The following is a 16,125-nucleotide window of genomic DNA, read 5'->3' as shown; positions in this document are numbered from 1 at the left end:
TTTTCCAAAGTCCCTCTTTTAAAAGCAATGTGGAGAAGTCTCGTGTTTTCAGATAACTTTAATCAAAAGCCAGCAAGAGAAAGCATAATCTACACCTTTGATTTTATTTGCAACACTTCTAAAAGAGTTATCATACTCACAGGTTATATTTGTCATCATAAAACTTGTTTTTTCTCTCTCTTATTATTAATTTCTGTGTTCTCTCTTTCTCCAAGATGCCTAATGAGGCAGGATCGGAGAATCGCCCACTGCCCTACACCCCTCTTCCCCGGGGATCCAGAGATGCCAAGAATCACAAAGGTATGAAAAGGACAAAAACTCATTGTTTTTATGGCATCTTTAGCCAAGAGTTTTGTTTACCCATTCTGTACCACATCCCATGGATTAGGGAGATGTGAGTCATGACCTTTACAGCTTCAGAGAGTGGGAATCTGTTGAACTTGAGACTTAGTTGAAGTTATCTTATCCATTCTTATTGATCTCATCTCACATTATGTGATGTCTTGATACTGGGAAGAACTTTTATTATTCTCTTGTAAATAAGATGTGAATATATGCGTAGGAGCATGGAGTGCAGAAACAAGATGAAGTATCCTTGCTCTCATGACTTGTAGTCATTGATTAGGCCTCTTATTGACCCAGTGTGGTCCGTTTATTGAATTATGTAATGCCTTCTTAGCATCAAGCTTTGCACTCTAGGAAGAATGCATCATATCCATTAAAAAGATACAAAGTTGTAAATAAACCATGAAGGACATCTGCAGCTTTTGTAGCACATTTTCACTTGGTTTAAAGTAAAAGGTCTCGTTTCATCTCAGTAGATAACTTTCCACACTTGCTATACCATATAGAAAATCAGGGCAGTTTGAATCAGATGCTGTACACCAAACCTGGATCTGCAGGTTTACTGTATATCAACCCTAAACTTTATATTTAGCATTTTGGTCAGTATGAGGTTTACTGCTTTTTAGGATTTTATGGTTTAGGAATTACAGTAGCATTATTTTGATGGGTTTTTAAAACACATGAATTTTTAAACAAAAATTTTATTGGAAAGTCTCACCTGAATTCTTTTTTCCCCGTTTTTAATATCCTAGAAATGTAGTTTAAAGTTTCAGACTGCACGATTAACAGAGCTGGCCTTGCAGAGTACACAGTAATACAAAAAATGTAATAATGCATTAGATTGTATTTGTCAAAATAATCCCTACTTTTAAAGGCCAGTACACGCTTGCATAATGCAACACAAAAAGTTATTACTTGTACATATAGGAAGCATTGCAGTGCACTCTACAACTGTACATCTGACCACCCAGATTGCAGACCATTGTTCACCATTGCTGTTAGATTACGATGCATGTCATCATAGACGTGTGTAACCATTGTTTTCTATGGCTGTTAATAAAAAGAGTGGGTGCTTTTCCCTCCAGGCAATCAGTAGTGTGGTTGAGAGGAGGAGTGCCATGCAGCAAGTTTTCAGCAAATGTATCTCCTGTCGTGTTTTTATGTAAGAGCACTTTGGGTAAGCATCATGGCTGACTTAGCAAAGAAACCCAAGGGGACATTATCAGAAGAAGCAAGGAAACAAAAGTAAGCAAGTGACAGAGCAAGAGAAAAGCCAACATTGGACTGACTTTTATTCACTGGAGAAGGCTCAGAGAAGAGAGAATATGCAAGCTAGATCTTGAACTAGCACTCTTTTGAGGCACCAAAGTCTGAAATTCATCCAAAGTTCAACAGTGTTGCTTTAATCACTTTTATTATTTTTTAAAGCAACAGAACAACCAATATAATGGATATTCTGTCATATCGCACTTGTTTATTGACTATATTGAGCCTAAACTCACCTAATTTTTCTTGATTCCATGTCTTTACACTATAAAGGACAATAAATTTTAGGTATAATTGTTCCATTCAGTCAGATTTAACCTGGACTTTGGTTGTAAAACTTAGTTTCATTGATAAATGAATAAAATAATAACCATAAGAAGGCTTTACAGCCTCATGAAGACAACAGTTGAAACTTCTGTGTGGATACAAACTACTTTAGAGTTGTTGATTTGACCCAACAGTGATATTTGACTGGATTTAATGACATGAACATGGGTTTTGTAACTGCAGAACTGGCTGTGTAATATGTTAAAGTATCTCCTTATACATTAAATGTTTCCTACAGTACATAGTGATCCTGTGCTCAAGGTTATCTGTGTGACTCTGTATCAACCTTACAGTGACATGGGCCGGGTGGTTGCTTGGAGCCAGCTGCTTTGTTGGAGAGGCAGGTTCATGAGAAAATATCACAACTGAGAGCCTTCTAGGATTTCACTTTTGACTGTATAATTCAGGCAATTCAGGCAATAGAAAGATTTTCTATTTTGGCTGCACTGACAGGCCCTTCCAGGTCTTGCTGTTGTCTGAAGGAAATGTTAATCAGTAAAAAGTAAAGAAAAAAAAATCACCTCAAGTAGATTTTTAGTGGATTCAGATGATTCCTGCAACAATAACCTGCATGCCACAAAATAGGCTTCTCTCACCAAGGAAATGCCAAATTTAGATGTTTATTATAGCATGACTCCCAAGTCTTTTGATTGCATTAATAAGTTAAAAACATCAGAAAATAATAGAAGTGTCTGTTTTAATGGGCATTGTCCAACCTCTGTGAGTTCTAGCATTAAGGGTTTCTCTTGTGAAGTATATTCACCCCTTAGTTCACGCTGAAAAGTACTTAAAATGAACAAAGACTGTACAAAATAGATAGATGTGACCACCATGATGTCACCCAACACATTGTAAGCTCTACTTTTAAGCATTAAGTCTTTTGGTTGCTGCTATATTCACCTTTTGAAACTGGTAACAAATGAGATAGATGCTCATGTCACTCCGCTGCTAATCGCTCTTCACCGGCTTCCGGTCGCAGCACGCATCAAATTTAAAGCTCTGCTTCTGGCTTACAAAACAATAACTCAAATAGCTCCCATCTACCTTCACTCCCTAATCCAGGCCTACACTCCCTCTTGACAGCTACATTCCACCAGTGAAAGACACCTCGTGTTACCACCACAACGTGGGACTAAATCACTAGCTAGACTCTTTTCCTCTGTTGTGCCACGATGGTGGAATGATCTCCCAAACTCTGTCCGCTCTGCAGAGTCCTTGTCTACTTATAACAGCAAGCTGAAGACTCAGCTCTTCGAGGAGCACTTCAACACTTAGTTTAGCTATATTTATTGGAAAGTTGGAAAACTTAGCCCAGTTCTTTGCAACAAACTTTATGTTATTAATTCTTTGTATTAGAACAAAGGTGATATTATGGGGTGGGAAGGGAGAAAACAAAAAAGAAACAATAAAAAAAAAAAAAGCCTGTAGCACTTCATGGAAGGACCTACGTCCACTAGCATCTTCCTACGATGTCCTCTACTGTTTGATTTTGTGCTTGTGTTGTTCTCACTCATAAGTAAGTCACTTTGGATAAAAGCATCTGCTAAATGACTGTAGAATAGAATAGAATATATTTGACAAAGTTAGTAAAACAGAGCCCTCTTCCTAGGTATCTGATTTATCACAGCATCCGTCGGTCCTGTCTCTGCACCAGCTTAATTATATATTTTGCTCAAATTGTGATGATAATTGCTTCATAAAATAACAAGCTACACTAAAAATAAAGACTAAAGACTCATTTAAAAACCAATCATTGGCTTGACAAATCAAGACAAGTTGGACTATTTTCATTTTGGCAACTTTAGTGGTCTCTCCCCGTTGACCACACAATGTCCAGTTAAGACTCAACCATGCCCTCCCTCAGCGCTCTTATTTTTTATTTTTTTGTCAGAAGCTTTGTCCATCTTTTTAGATGGTAATGAGCTGACCACCACTGCGGTAGCAGGACTTATCAGCAGTGAGAGTCCCTACCTTATACAGAGTAGAGTAAGCCGACAGCCCCATTTATAGTGCCAAGGACATATCCATGTCGTGAAAGCCAGGATGGTGGCAGCTCTCCTCGGATGTGAGGGCAGAGAGCCTCGTGCTTTGTCAAAATCAGACCTGTTAAGAACAGCCCATTTAAAGGTGAGGGGATCTGACACATGAAATATTTTCCCCCTCTGTCTAAGATCTAAGCAACAATGACAGTCTCCATTTGTTATTTTTATGATGCAGCACTGCAGTCTTAGATAACACAGCCCTCATCTTCGCCCTTCACCTCCGCTTCATATCCCTGCCTGAAAGCCCCTACCCCCACTCTTTTTAACCAGCTTTTTTTTTTTTTTTTTTTTTACACTTCTTAAACATAGTTGAGCTTTCTCTATGTGTGGGAGATGGTCACAGCGAGTCCTCGCTGAAAGAAAACAAAGCATTGCTGCAACACAGAAATTGATCCAGACAGTAATTCCAGTCTTTACCTTGTAGAAGTTGGATTCTAAACAATACAAGTGAAAAAGGGTGAATCTGTGTAGTTCACTGCAACACTCTTGTTTCAATAACACAAAGTAAATGTACTTATTGTTTGTTTGTTTATGTGTTTGGTCATGCTTTATATCCTATTTATACAGTTGCAGCTGTTTTTTGACCTGTAAAGTATGTATTTTTGTTATAATTTTAAAAAACCACACAGGTAATACCCAACAATTCGTCTTTGAAAAGAACTCAATACGTTGGGTTTGTAATGGAAGTTATTAAAAAGTTAATGAAGTCTTTTTTTTTTTTTTTTAAGAGGAACAGGCGATGCCATTTATTCTATCATGACTCCAGTAGTGGCACTCAGATCGGCTGCATTCCTGACGTCCCCCTGTCGGCTGCACAGCCTGTCGTCCCTTTCCTCCTTTCAGCCCTCTGTACCTTACCCCTCCACCGTGTCACCTGTGTCAAAGCCCCAGAGCCTGGGTGCCAGAGGTAATTACAGCAGCAAAGAGATCCCAGAAGAAGGTAGCACTGGCAGGTCACTGCCCAGGGAGAGAGGAGTAGAAACCAGGGACAGTGCTACTGTCTTGGCGGAGGAATCAATGTGGAGGAGACATGGCAGCAGAGAGGGGAGCAGGAGGGAGGGGAGGCTGCAGTTGGTGAAGAGATGCTCCATTGGGGCCAAAAAATCTACACCACACTTGTTCAGACTACATCTGAAGATACATAGATTGACAAAACAAAAGGGAAGACTAAAAGGAGAGAGGACAAGTCAGGGAGACGATGAAGTATTAATAAATAAAGAAGACGAGACTAAGAGAAAACTAGACGCAGAACTACAACTAGACAAAAGACAAAGTGAAGAGGTATGGTGTTGGCTTTAATGTGTTTTAGTGAAGATGTGACACAAAGTGGATTGCAGTATTCGGTCTGGCAGAGGGGCCTGAGGATCCTCCACTACTGTCACCTTGACTCTAACTCTTAGAGCTGGTCCAACTGCCAACTCAGCTCTAAATCTAGTAGCTCAAAATAGAGTCCCAGCCTTAGGAACACCGAGCCCTCATCAGGAATGTTCTTTACAATACAATTAACGCAAAGCCATAGACAAAGTACATTCATATCTTACCATGACAATTTATTGTTTCAACCAAAATAACAAGTTAGTAAATGCTAATTTTCTTTTTCTGTGTATATCAAAGATTTAATTGTAACCTTTTAGTAATATTTAAAAGAGATGCTTTGGCTATATTTTAGTAACCATGTCAATACACTATCAGCTAAGTTAAATTTGATTGGGCAATCCCTCAGCAGTGACAGTAGTTGATAAAAAAGATTATCTTTCTACAAGCAGAGTGATCAGACAAGGAAATATGCCTGAGATCTGCCATACAGAACAAGCCCAGGGTTCTTTTAATCTTGTTGTTCTGGGCCTGCTTCCAGCTACTTTGTATGTATGTATCTTAAATGGTGCACAACTGTTATTAAAATCCCAAGAGGAAACCAGCCATCAAAGTAAAAAGCAAAAAAAAAAGAAAAGCTTTTCTTGATGACACCCACGGGGCACCTCACATTTGTTTGGAAGTTGGTTTTCATTGCATGTTGGGCTGATCTGTACTGAAACTCCAGCAATACTAGCTCTCTCAACCTCCTCCCCCTCAAAAACAAAAAACAAAAAACAGGAAAATTGGGAAGAAATCCAAGCAAAGAGTAAACTGTTTTACAGTTGCTGCACAACAAATAAACAAACATCTGGAAGCATTCAGAGCAGCCCATTAGAAGGGCCCTGGGCTTTGCCAAAAAGGGGTAAATGATGAGGAATGGGCTGTCGAGAGGCTGGTGGAGACAGGGGAGAGGCCAGATGACGGAGCTGTGGGTGCTAAGCACTGCCTTTTAGAGCTCAGCTGGGCTCAGAGAGATCTACACCTGCTGCTATCTTCTCCGCCCCTCCTCTGCTGCAGCCGACATCTGGATGGGATACATGACTAATGGATGACTAAACTGCTAGTGTTGAAACTTAGCTGTTGTCATAATGAAGGAAAAGGTTGTTGGTGTGACTGATGACTTAATGTTCTTCAGCGCGCTAAGTAAAACTAAAAGTGAGTTTGATGGCTTTAAAGGATGTTAATGCATCAACGTAGACATGCTGCTCCCCCGCGTCTCCTCAACTGAATGTATTGTTTATCACTGTATGGATTATGTACATGTCGTTTTTTTTTTTTTTTTTTACAACCTACTGCTTTGTTTCTCTAAACAAACACGTGCTCCTTGATTTTTTTTTTTTTTTTTTTTTCCTTTTTGGTAAATTAATGAATTCATTACTTCAGACATCTGTTTCTTTGCTTCATTGTGTCACACTACATCATCTTTTTTTTTTTTTTCTTTCCATGCTTATCCTGAGTGATACCTCAGCTCTGTTTGATGTCACTCTGTAGCTGAAATGAAAACACTCATCATTCCGCTGACAGTCTTCTGGTTTGGGCTGCCTTGACATGTTCTACGAGCATGGAAATGTCCTCTCTGGGGTTTTGTGAGGAAAGACAGAGCACCTTCAATGTCTCCCTTTAGACAACATGTATGTGCTCTGCAAGGCGTTTCAGTCAGTTTTGTAATGATTATACCAGCAGGATCTGTCCCCTGATAAACATCACTCTTAAACAAAAAGACTCACACTGGCCCTCACACAAGCAAAATAAGCCATATGGAAAGAGCAAAGTATAAGCTTTTCCTCCAGACCCTCCAAGACTGTCTTTACAAAGCTGCTTTGTGTAAACGTTTGCAGTAACGCAAACTATAGATGATGTGTGTGCTTAACATTGATGACAAATGACAGAACATGAAATATTGTTACAGAGAAGGATATATACAGGTAGGCCTGCCAGCTAGAGACCAAGCCTGTGCACCAAACTCTACTGCATTAACAAAGTAAAGACATGGCCTTCTTCCCAGGTACTGAGTTCATAAAAATGTTTCTCAAGCACTCGTCACTGTGTGAAGGTTTTATTTCCTTGTGCTGTTTGCCAGTTGTTGAACTTAGGAGGCATCCAAGTTGAGTGTTTAATGACTGTGTGTCTTGTTGACATCTCGGATGATGTCATGTAAATCACAATGCAGCCATAAAAGCTGAAACCTTAAAAAGGAACTACAAAGACTTTTAGCCAAGACAGACAATAAAGCAATTTACCATGATGATACAGCTACCCAAGTACTTCGGTATATTATTGATTTGGTGGTAAAATACTAAAGTAGTTTCACCATTTGCCTTTTTATCCTTTAATGGATTGTATAAATAAATATTTGTGCTTATTATTCCACTACATTTATTTCATAGCTTTTATGGGCTTGCTCTTTATACTGTCATTGTAGGTGTTACACAGAATTTCACTCAAGCAGTTCAGTTGTAGCATAAAAGAAAACTGATAATGATTAAATGAATAAACACACAGATAAAGCACAACTTTCCCACCATGTCTACATAGTAATACACATTCAAATTCAGAAGCCAAAAAGCATAATCAATATTTGAAACACTGAGGTTTTTTTTTTTTGTTGTTGTTGTTTTTTCTGCAGTTATCACCCAACAGCATGAAAGTAGATGTGAACAGTTTCACATCCACTTTCAGATAACATAGAATATGTATGAAACAACAATAATAACATTCTAGTCAACATTAGCCCTATCAATTTGGTAAGAATTTGAGTACTTTCACTACAACAGTGGGTCATGACTTGTTTTAATTACAGACATAACAGTTATTATGCAGTAATATTGAAATGTAAGGGATTATGGTTATGATTATGTTATATTTGTGTTCATGGGAAAAGGAAAATAAAATACTGATGTGAAATAAAGAAGAGCTTCAAATACAGTCACAGTCATTACTACATAGCTTCTGCTACATATCACAGTTGTGTATACTCCCTTGTACAGGACAGGCTCTATTTCCTTTATCCAAGTCAGATGATGCGATATTATCCTTCCCAGGAGTGGAATGACTTAGCAACACGAATATCCGTTTAAGCCAGGTCTATAGAGACGGATGAGGCAAACTGGGTCTGCAATCCTTCACCGCAGCTTAACGTGCAAACATTGCACTGTTTGCATCTGAAGTGATGAGAGCTCTTTTTTTTTTTTTTTTTTTTTTTTTTTTTTGGAGGCGGGCCTGTCCTTGCTATTACTAGCCCTGGAAATCACCTCCACATTCTCCGTTTCAGGCACAGGCCAGATTAAAATGCCAAGATAACCTCCTCAACTTCCATGACAGGCCTGACTGCTAAAGTCTGACAAGCCAACTCTAAACTGCTCAGAGAAAGCTGCCTTCCACCAAGTGTCATTATCTCCGCGTTATCGGATGGCACTCCTCTCACAGCATGTGAATAATTCTGTTTGTGCTGGCTTTGGGGAAATGTCAGTGACACTATTGTTTTTACCTTTCCTTTTGATGTAGCTGAAGGAGTCTCCGGAGTGTCTCAAGTTCTTAACTGATCTTGGGCGTATACAGTAAAAATTTAAAGTGGAAAGATAGGACTGTCAGCTTCTGAGCTATTCCAAGAAATTTGCTGGTTCCTTTTACTGCTGGTATAAAAGTAAGTTTTTCTCTTTGTGATGTTTCGCTTTAATAAGGGCTGTTTAAGTCGAGTTTAAAGTCGATTTGTTTGACGGAAGCAGTCCGAGTTGTTTCATTGTGACATGCAGAAGAGTTCCCCGTTGAGTTTAGGCATTCTTTACCTAAACTGCATCAGAAAACATTATTTTATTATTAGAATTTAAATTTTACTTGGCAGCTTTGAAGCTCGGTGTTGCCTCATTAAACTTTTCCATGCACAATCAAATAAATGAACGAGTATTACAAACTGAGCAGTTTTTCAGCAGCAGGTAAATGCGGAGCTTCCTAAATCTTTACAGCCTGCGACCGTTGCGAACAAACCTTTCTTCTTTTGTTATGATTCAAAACCAAGTGGACTCACCCATTAAACTTACTTAGGCACAAACAGATGTGAGTTTGTTGGCTGCTTCTGCTAATATGTCAGACAGCTAGACAAGGACATGAGTTCCTGCCAAGCCAGCCCAGCCCTTCTGGAAAAACATACTGCTGCTGCTCTGGACCTTGGTCTACTTCCCAGTTGCAATGGTCATTCTCAGCAAGGTAGCACAACATAAATCCTCAGAAGTGGATATGTCTGCTGCAATCAGCTCTGATTCTTATGCAGCGACACCAACTTTCTGCTGTGATTTGTGGTTGTGGTTCAGGACAACTGATATGCAGTATATGCTTTCAAGTCATACTTTCAGAGAAAATCCCGGAATAAGTTTCTGTAGCCTTCGTGGTTTCCAAAGGTGGGAGTCCATCATTATAATTTAAGTTGGGGGTTAGCTTACAGATGGTTTTGGATACTTTTGTTGCAGGATGAATGTTAGATCCTTTTTTTTTTTTTTTTTTTTAAACTTTCTGTCCCCTCTGTAACAAATTGCTTGCTGAGCAGGCTAGGTCTGTGTGCATGAGGGGGCTTGCTACCTGTCACTCTGATAAATAGCCACTAGCATGCAGGCAGATGTTGGATGACATGTCATTCTGAAGGGGACAAGATCAGATCATAGTAGGCCTTGTAGCTTTGTAATTATCGTGTATTACCACGGATGTTTATACAAAGTTACACAATGCTTTGCTTTATGGAATGTATGATGGCAGTTAACAGAATTATTTATCATGTTAGTTTATGTAACTTCATATATCTTATGCCCATTTCTCATAACTTCTACTTTGAGTAGAATACAGACACTAATGCTAAGATAACTGATCATCATTCAGAATGGAAATCGGAGTTTACTTAATGACTGAAACAAATCAAATTTTAATTCACTCAGTGTCTTGTTTATCTTGCAGCTTTCGTGGTCTACATAACTAACTGTTATGCAAACACAAAAATGCAAAAAGCAACATGAGGCAAATTTGTTGGTGAAGCAATACTAATTTCAACGAAATACACCATTGAAAAAACAGTTTTAGTTGAAAAAAAGTGCAAACTCAAGTTTTTTTTAATTGACTGAGTACAGTTGGAAGGATTTAAGTTAGTAGCGGTGAAATAGACTTGAGGAATTTTAGTAGTTTGAAAGTACATGAGGTTGTGGATGAAACTTGATTTGACAATTCCACATTAATTAGACTTAAAGTGATTCAAGAATTAATCGTTCTTACTTTGCAGCAGGAACTTAGTGTGGGCATGGGTTTCACTAGACTAGGGTAACAAACTACAACTTGCCACAGTGCAGCAGCAGCTGTCTGTAAAATTGTTTCTAATTTAAGAGAAGTCATATGACACGGCCAAAATGAGATGAAACCCATTCATTTTTATCATCATTTAACATTATAACCAAACTGTCATTTTTATGTCCAGTATATAGTGTTGTCAATACACTAAAACTATGGTTAAAGGTGGATTATTGTTAATATGAGGTAAGTATGGTGATCAAATACTATTTTGGTGTCCGTTGTGCTAAAACAGCTTGCCTCACACAAGGAACTTTTAAAGAGATCATCCACAGCAATAATATTATGTTTTTTAAAACATTTTGGTTTGTATGATTGGAAAATGCGCATGACATTATCATTTATTTCTCATTTTTTGCCTCTTAAAAAAATCATTAAAAACCCTGAATTATTGATCGACCAAATAATTAAGATGAAAATAAATATTTTCAAAAATGTGCTGAGTCATATTAACAATTATCAGGCAAAAAATTTAAAGTAAAAGTACTTGTTTTATACAGTGATTTAGTTCCAGTGTTTTGTTAATTAAAGTCGACAACCTTGTACAACATCCCCTCCCCCTTCACCCAACCAACATTATTTTTCATGTTCTTATCTTATCTCACACTGATTCAACTTAATTACATTAATTTATTCAACTGTTTACACTCCAATGTTCAAATGAATTATTTAAGGTTATATTAACGACAACTACACTGAAATTAAGTTAGAGTGATAAATGTGTTTTACTAAACCAGTGCTGCTATTGATAGGGTATTAAATTAATTAAATGTTTACATTTCATTAAAAGTTAATAACATGTAGAGTAAAAACCGTGAGATCACAGTGGTTGTAATCAAATGATCTAAAACTGAAGTTACTAACAGACAAGTGTGACATTGAATATTCTTGGAAGATTGTAAACACTGTTCCAAATTAGAGATTTATTTATTAGATTTTTTTCAGAAAAAGTGAAATGAAAATTTAAAAAAAAAATGCTTCAGGGGTCCTGATATTGCAAACTATGACCAAAGGATCCTTTCAGAGCCATGATAGATTAACAATTTTGCATTAGTTTGACAAGTGTGCACAGCAGTAACCTGGCACTTCCCATAAAACATTTCAACTGTTACAAAGTTACTGAAAACAGGTGATATTTACAGTTCTACTGCATGAACATTTCAATAGCATAATGCAAATATTCAGTCACAAATATGCAGTCACTGTTCTGTACAGTGTTATGAGTCCTGAAGCATCACACGCACTAACACACTCATTGCCAGGTACCCTCAAAGCGATTGCGGTGAAAAGAACTGAACTCATCTGTCAATTATGGTAAGCTCCACTGGGCCTTTGTCTAAACTGTTTTTCTCACTCTCTGGATTCACTCTGGTGGATCCAGTGATTTATTGTCAACTGCTTCAGCGTCAGTACACAATTGGGAGAAACTAAGCTGTGTTGTCTGAACACAAACTGTTGTCAGAGTATCAGCATAGCTCACATTAAGTGCCATTTATATTATTCATTGCATCACAGTGTGTGAAAATCTTGTTTTTGCTTTGCTGCTTGTAAAGGAAATAGGACATTATTCCTTATGCTTGGTTTTCAGTGTCATGGACATTAACTTTTTTCCCCCTCAGATTCTCTCTGCAACTGAATGAATCATGTCAGAGCCAAACCAAACTCAGAGACATTGTTGCGCAATCGTTTTTTAGGGTCAGCTTGCCCTGCTCTGCCTCAAAGTCCAGAGGGTCAAATGCATATAAATGCCAAGGCATTTTTGTTTTACTGATGTGCATTTTAACTCTAAAATATAAAAGGGGAGCCTTCAGTTAAAGGAAGAAGTGGGTCCTATAGTTCATAGAGGCATCAACATCTTGGCTCAACTAGAGTGAAAAGAGCGAGGGTCACGGAAATGCTAGCAAGTCCACAACAACCTTTTAATCTGTCACTTTGATTTGCTTATTAAGTCCCTTTTAAACAGACACAACAGGTTTCTCTGTCATGATAATATGAGTGGACAAGTTATTTCGCCATCATAATTTGATTTGAAAATAGTTTCTGGCATGTTATGTCGCTGCAGTGAAAGATGATTGAATTGACTGGATATTTTTCTTTTTTCTCTCTGAATTTACCCCAGGTCGTCGTTATTTAGAAGGCTTTTTCCTTCATTTCCTATCCTTCTGAAAAAATAAATAGAAATAGTAAACTTTAAATAATTTTTAAAAAAGATAGATGAAAAAAAAATTGAAAGCAGTTTGTAGAATTTGATGATCAGCTGTCACAAGCTGCCTTAAAAAATGAGTTGAAACATAAAAATTTCATAAAGGTTCATTTAAAAGAACCGGGTTAAAAATACATTGGCAAATAATTTATTTAATGCAAATACATTTTTAAAATTTGGTGATGTTCTGAATGTCGTCAGAGCAGCATAAGAAAGCTAAAATATGTGTCTCTACTATAAAACATTATCAGAAGTTATTTGATAACCTTTGGCAGCACTGGAAAACTGCTCCACACCAAATCAACATGTTTCACAAAAGAAAGCCCAATTGGAGACTTAGGCAAAAAGAAGCAGAGGGCATGTGTGGAAAAAGTGAAAAGAACATGTCTAGCAGTGGGATTCTATGTTTGTTTGCTTCTACTATGACCCTAAGATGCAGTGTCTCAGTGGTAGCCAACTGTTAGTTTTAGCCTCTGGTCCATTATGTTGTTAATTAAAATGCCACACTTGGTTTTTCTTGATATTTTTTTTCTCCTTTAATTACCCCCCCCCCCCCCCCCCCCCCCCCCCCTCCTCTCAAAGCCAAATCCATTAACAAGGCAATGTATTTTTTTGTTGTTGTTGTTATTTGTTTGCTTGTTTTTAGATCTGTTGGATCATAACAGATAATTATTTTAGCTTTATGTAGCAGTATCACAGAAAAAAAGGATAATGTTAAGCTAACCTTGGAAGAGATGTGATAACACAACTTCAGGTATCTGTCCTGCCTGCCATTATGAACACACTATGACATTTTGGTTGATAAAAAGCTTAAACTGCGTGGCATGTTTGCACTTTTTTATACAAGACTTCGAGTGATGCTGCATACATTTTGATGTTACAATCCAGTTTTAGGAATTGGTCCTTGCTCTGCTTCTATTGTGATGCGTGTTATCCATTAGAGTACGGCAAGGTAATCCTGACAAATACAATGAACAAATCAAGGACATTAGTGCTGTGATGTGCAGTCGATAATATTTGGCTTCATTAATTCCCATGCCCTGAGATGACATCCCGCCCCTATTAGGTTTGAAATCTCATCCCCTTCTCCTCTATACCTCAGCTGTGGCTCAACCAAGCAGCCAAGCAGATAATGCGCTCTGAGCTCTGAAACATGTACCATTATAATTAGCTTTGTCAGGTCCTAGCCCCTACAACCCTCATGCAGATAATATGATAATATGTCTTCATAACCGGCTGACCTTACATGCTCAATATTTCTCCCCTTATGAAGATTACATGTCAATAAAGTAATTGAGTCCCGGGGTGTGTGGCAAGTGAAGATTTAGGTTATTGGACGTTTCGGGGCAGTGATGTACGAGCGTTATTATTCTACCTGTCAGGAGATGTGCAAGGGCTGAGGACAGTCCGAGAGTGTCAGGGGGAAAGGAGAGGTGAGGAGAGAAAGAGAAGGGGAAGCAGAGATAAGGGAAAAGCGAAGGAGAAGGGAAGGTGCGGAAAAAAATGAAGTAAGCCTAAGGAGGGTAGAGATGAGGGAGAGGGAGAGAAACGGAAATGAAGAGTAAGGTTGGAGGACTGAGGTAGAGCATGGGGGGGAACTCATTTCTCACGAGGAGGGACAGATCCACAGTTAATCATTCCTTCACACCTTCATCTGTGTGTCCCCTCCCTTACTCTCTGCATATGAACAGGGGATATGTCATATTAATTAAAAGAAATAGAGGAACAGTGGAACCATCCATCAAAATGAAGCACAGAGGGGCCAGAGGGGCATGAAACATTCTACACAACACAAACCCCTGCTCATTGCCTCAGCCTCACATCTGATTGGCTACTGCGGGTTTATCATTTTAAATTCTGGATATAATTGACAGCATGTAATTTTGTACTAGCATAATTTCAAGCTGCATGTGATGTCTCCAAGAATGCCTTTCCCTTCACTTCAGCTGTATTTGATGTGATATGTGGTCAGCTTTGTAATCATTACACTTCTATAAACAATTTAGAATTTTTTTTACAAATGACTTCATAAGAAATCATGATAACCTTCAACATAATAATCTTAAAATAGAAGGCATTAGTGTCCTGGCTACATTGTAAAATACAGCATTTCTTTAAATGTGCCAGTGTTACCCATCCATCCATCCATGTTCTTGCTACATATCCGGAGCCAGCTCTATGCGGCAGCTGCATAAGCAGGGAAGCCCAGACTTCCCACTCCCTGACCACTTCTTCCAGCTCATCCAGGGCGTTCCCAGGCCATCTTGGAGATGTAATCCCTGCAGCACGTCCTTGGTTTTCATCGGGGTGTCCTCCTTTCATACCCAGAGAATACACTCAACCTTTTTCAAAGCCATTACCAAAAACAAATAGAAAGTATCCTCGGCCAAAACTAAACAGGCCGAAAGTTAATGTGACATTTTAAGTATTTTAACTAACAACTATGGCTGCTCTCTAACTAAGAATCTACATCATGCTGCAGTACTAAGACAGTTACAGCCAGTACACCTTTAATTTTCAGTCTGGTCATGAGGTGAACATCTCCATCAGCAGCTGTTAAGTCCTTTTGGACAGGGGTGGGGGGGGCCTGCAGCCGTGCTGCTCATTGACAAGAGCAAACTATCAATGTCTTCACACCAGTCTCCTAAAAGTCTCCAAAACTACAAGGAAAAGTTACTACATTTGTCTGTAGTCTATTTTATAAACAAAAAAAAAGGGTTGCTAGTAAAGCCTGAAAAGATTCTAAATATTGTGTCAAATGAGTCATTTTACTGTCATAAAATCTGGTTCATACCATTTTTTCCCTGGCACTACAATATCTGTCTGGTCACCCCAAGAAAACAAAGTCCCTAGTGCCCCCCCACCCTCCAGGACACCATTCAAAACCTCAGACATGACACAATACTCTGGAGTGCTGTTCAACACATATGCACAAATCCCAGTCAAAGTTTTTCTTCCTTCAACTTGTAACTACTTAAAAATTACCCTACCATTGACCGGGGAAAATCCAATTCTGGGTTATGGTCTTATGAGTACCCCCACAACAACCTGATACATCTCTCTGTTGGCAACTCTGGATTATCCTGTGACACTGCAAATTAGCTATAGACTATTAAAAATTTGTTCTGCACTCTCCTTTTTCTGTAAGTATTGTATTGGGATACCTGTGCTGGGTGCCTGAGGGGACATGGAAGGACTTATCCCTTTAGTTTTTTTTCCCTGTTTTTACTGCAAAATTGCATGAAAAATGTTAAGTTTGGG

At 38.4% G+C, this 16,125-nt stretch overlaps 1 protein-coding gene across 1 annotated transcript in view; it reads left to right on the top strand.

Moving 5' to 3' along the window:
- The window catches only part of lrmda (leucine rich melanocyte differentiation associated), a gene marked incomplete at its 5' end in the record, with an annotated part of 247,071 nt that overhangs the window by 217,473 nt on the left and 13,473 nt on the right, over window positions 1–16,125 (top strand). Inside the window, one exon of the mRNA XM_079248651.1 lies at window positions 216–300. Within this exon, the coding sequence (XP_079104777.1) occupies window positions 216–300 (85 nt within the window). The remainder of the gene's footprint in view (window positions 1–215; window positions 301–16,125) is intronic.

Source organism: Telmatherina bonti (genome assembly GCF_933228915.1).
Source record: "Telmatherina bonti genome assembly, chromosome: 11".
Lineage (NCBI taxonomy): Eukaryota > Metazoa > Chordata > Actinopteri > Atheriniformes > Telmatherinidae > Telmatherina > Telmatherina bonti.
The sequence above is the reverse complement of the archived record's forward strand: the minus strand, read 5'-3'. Positions and strand labels throughout refer to the sequence as shown.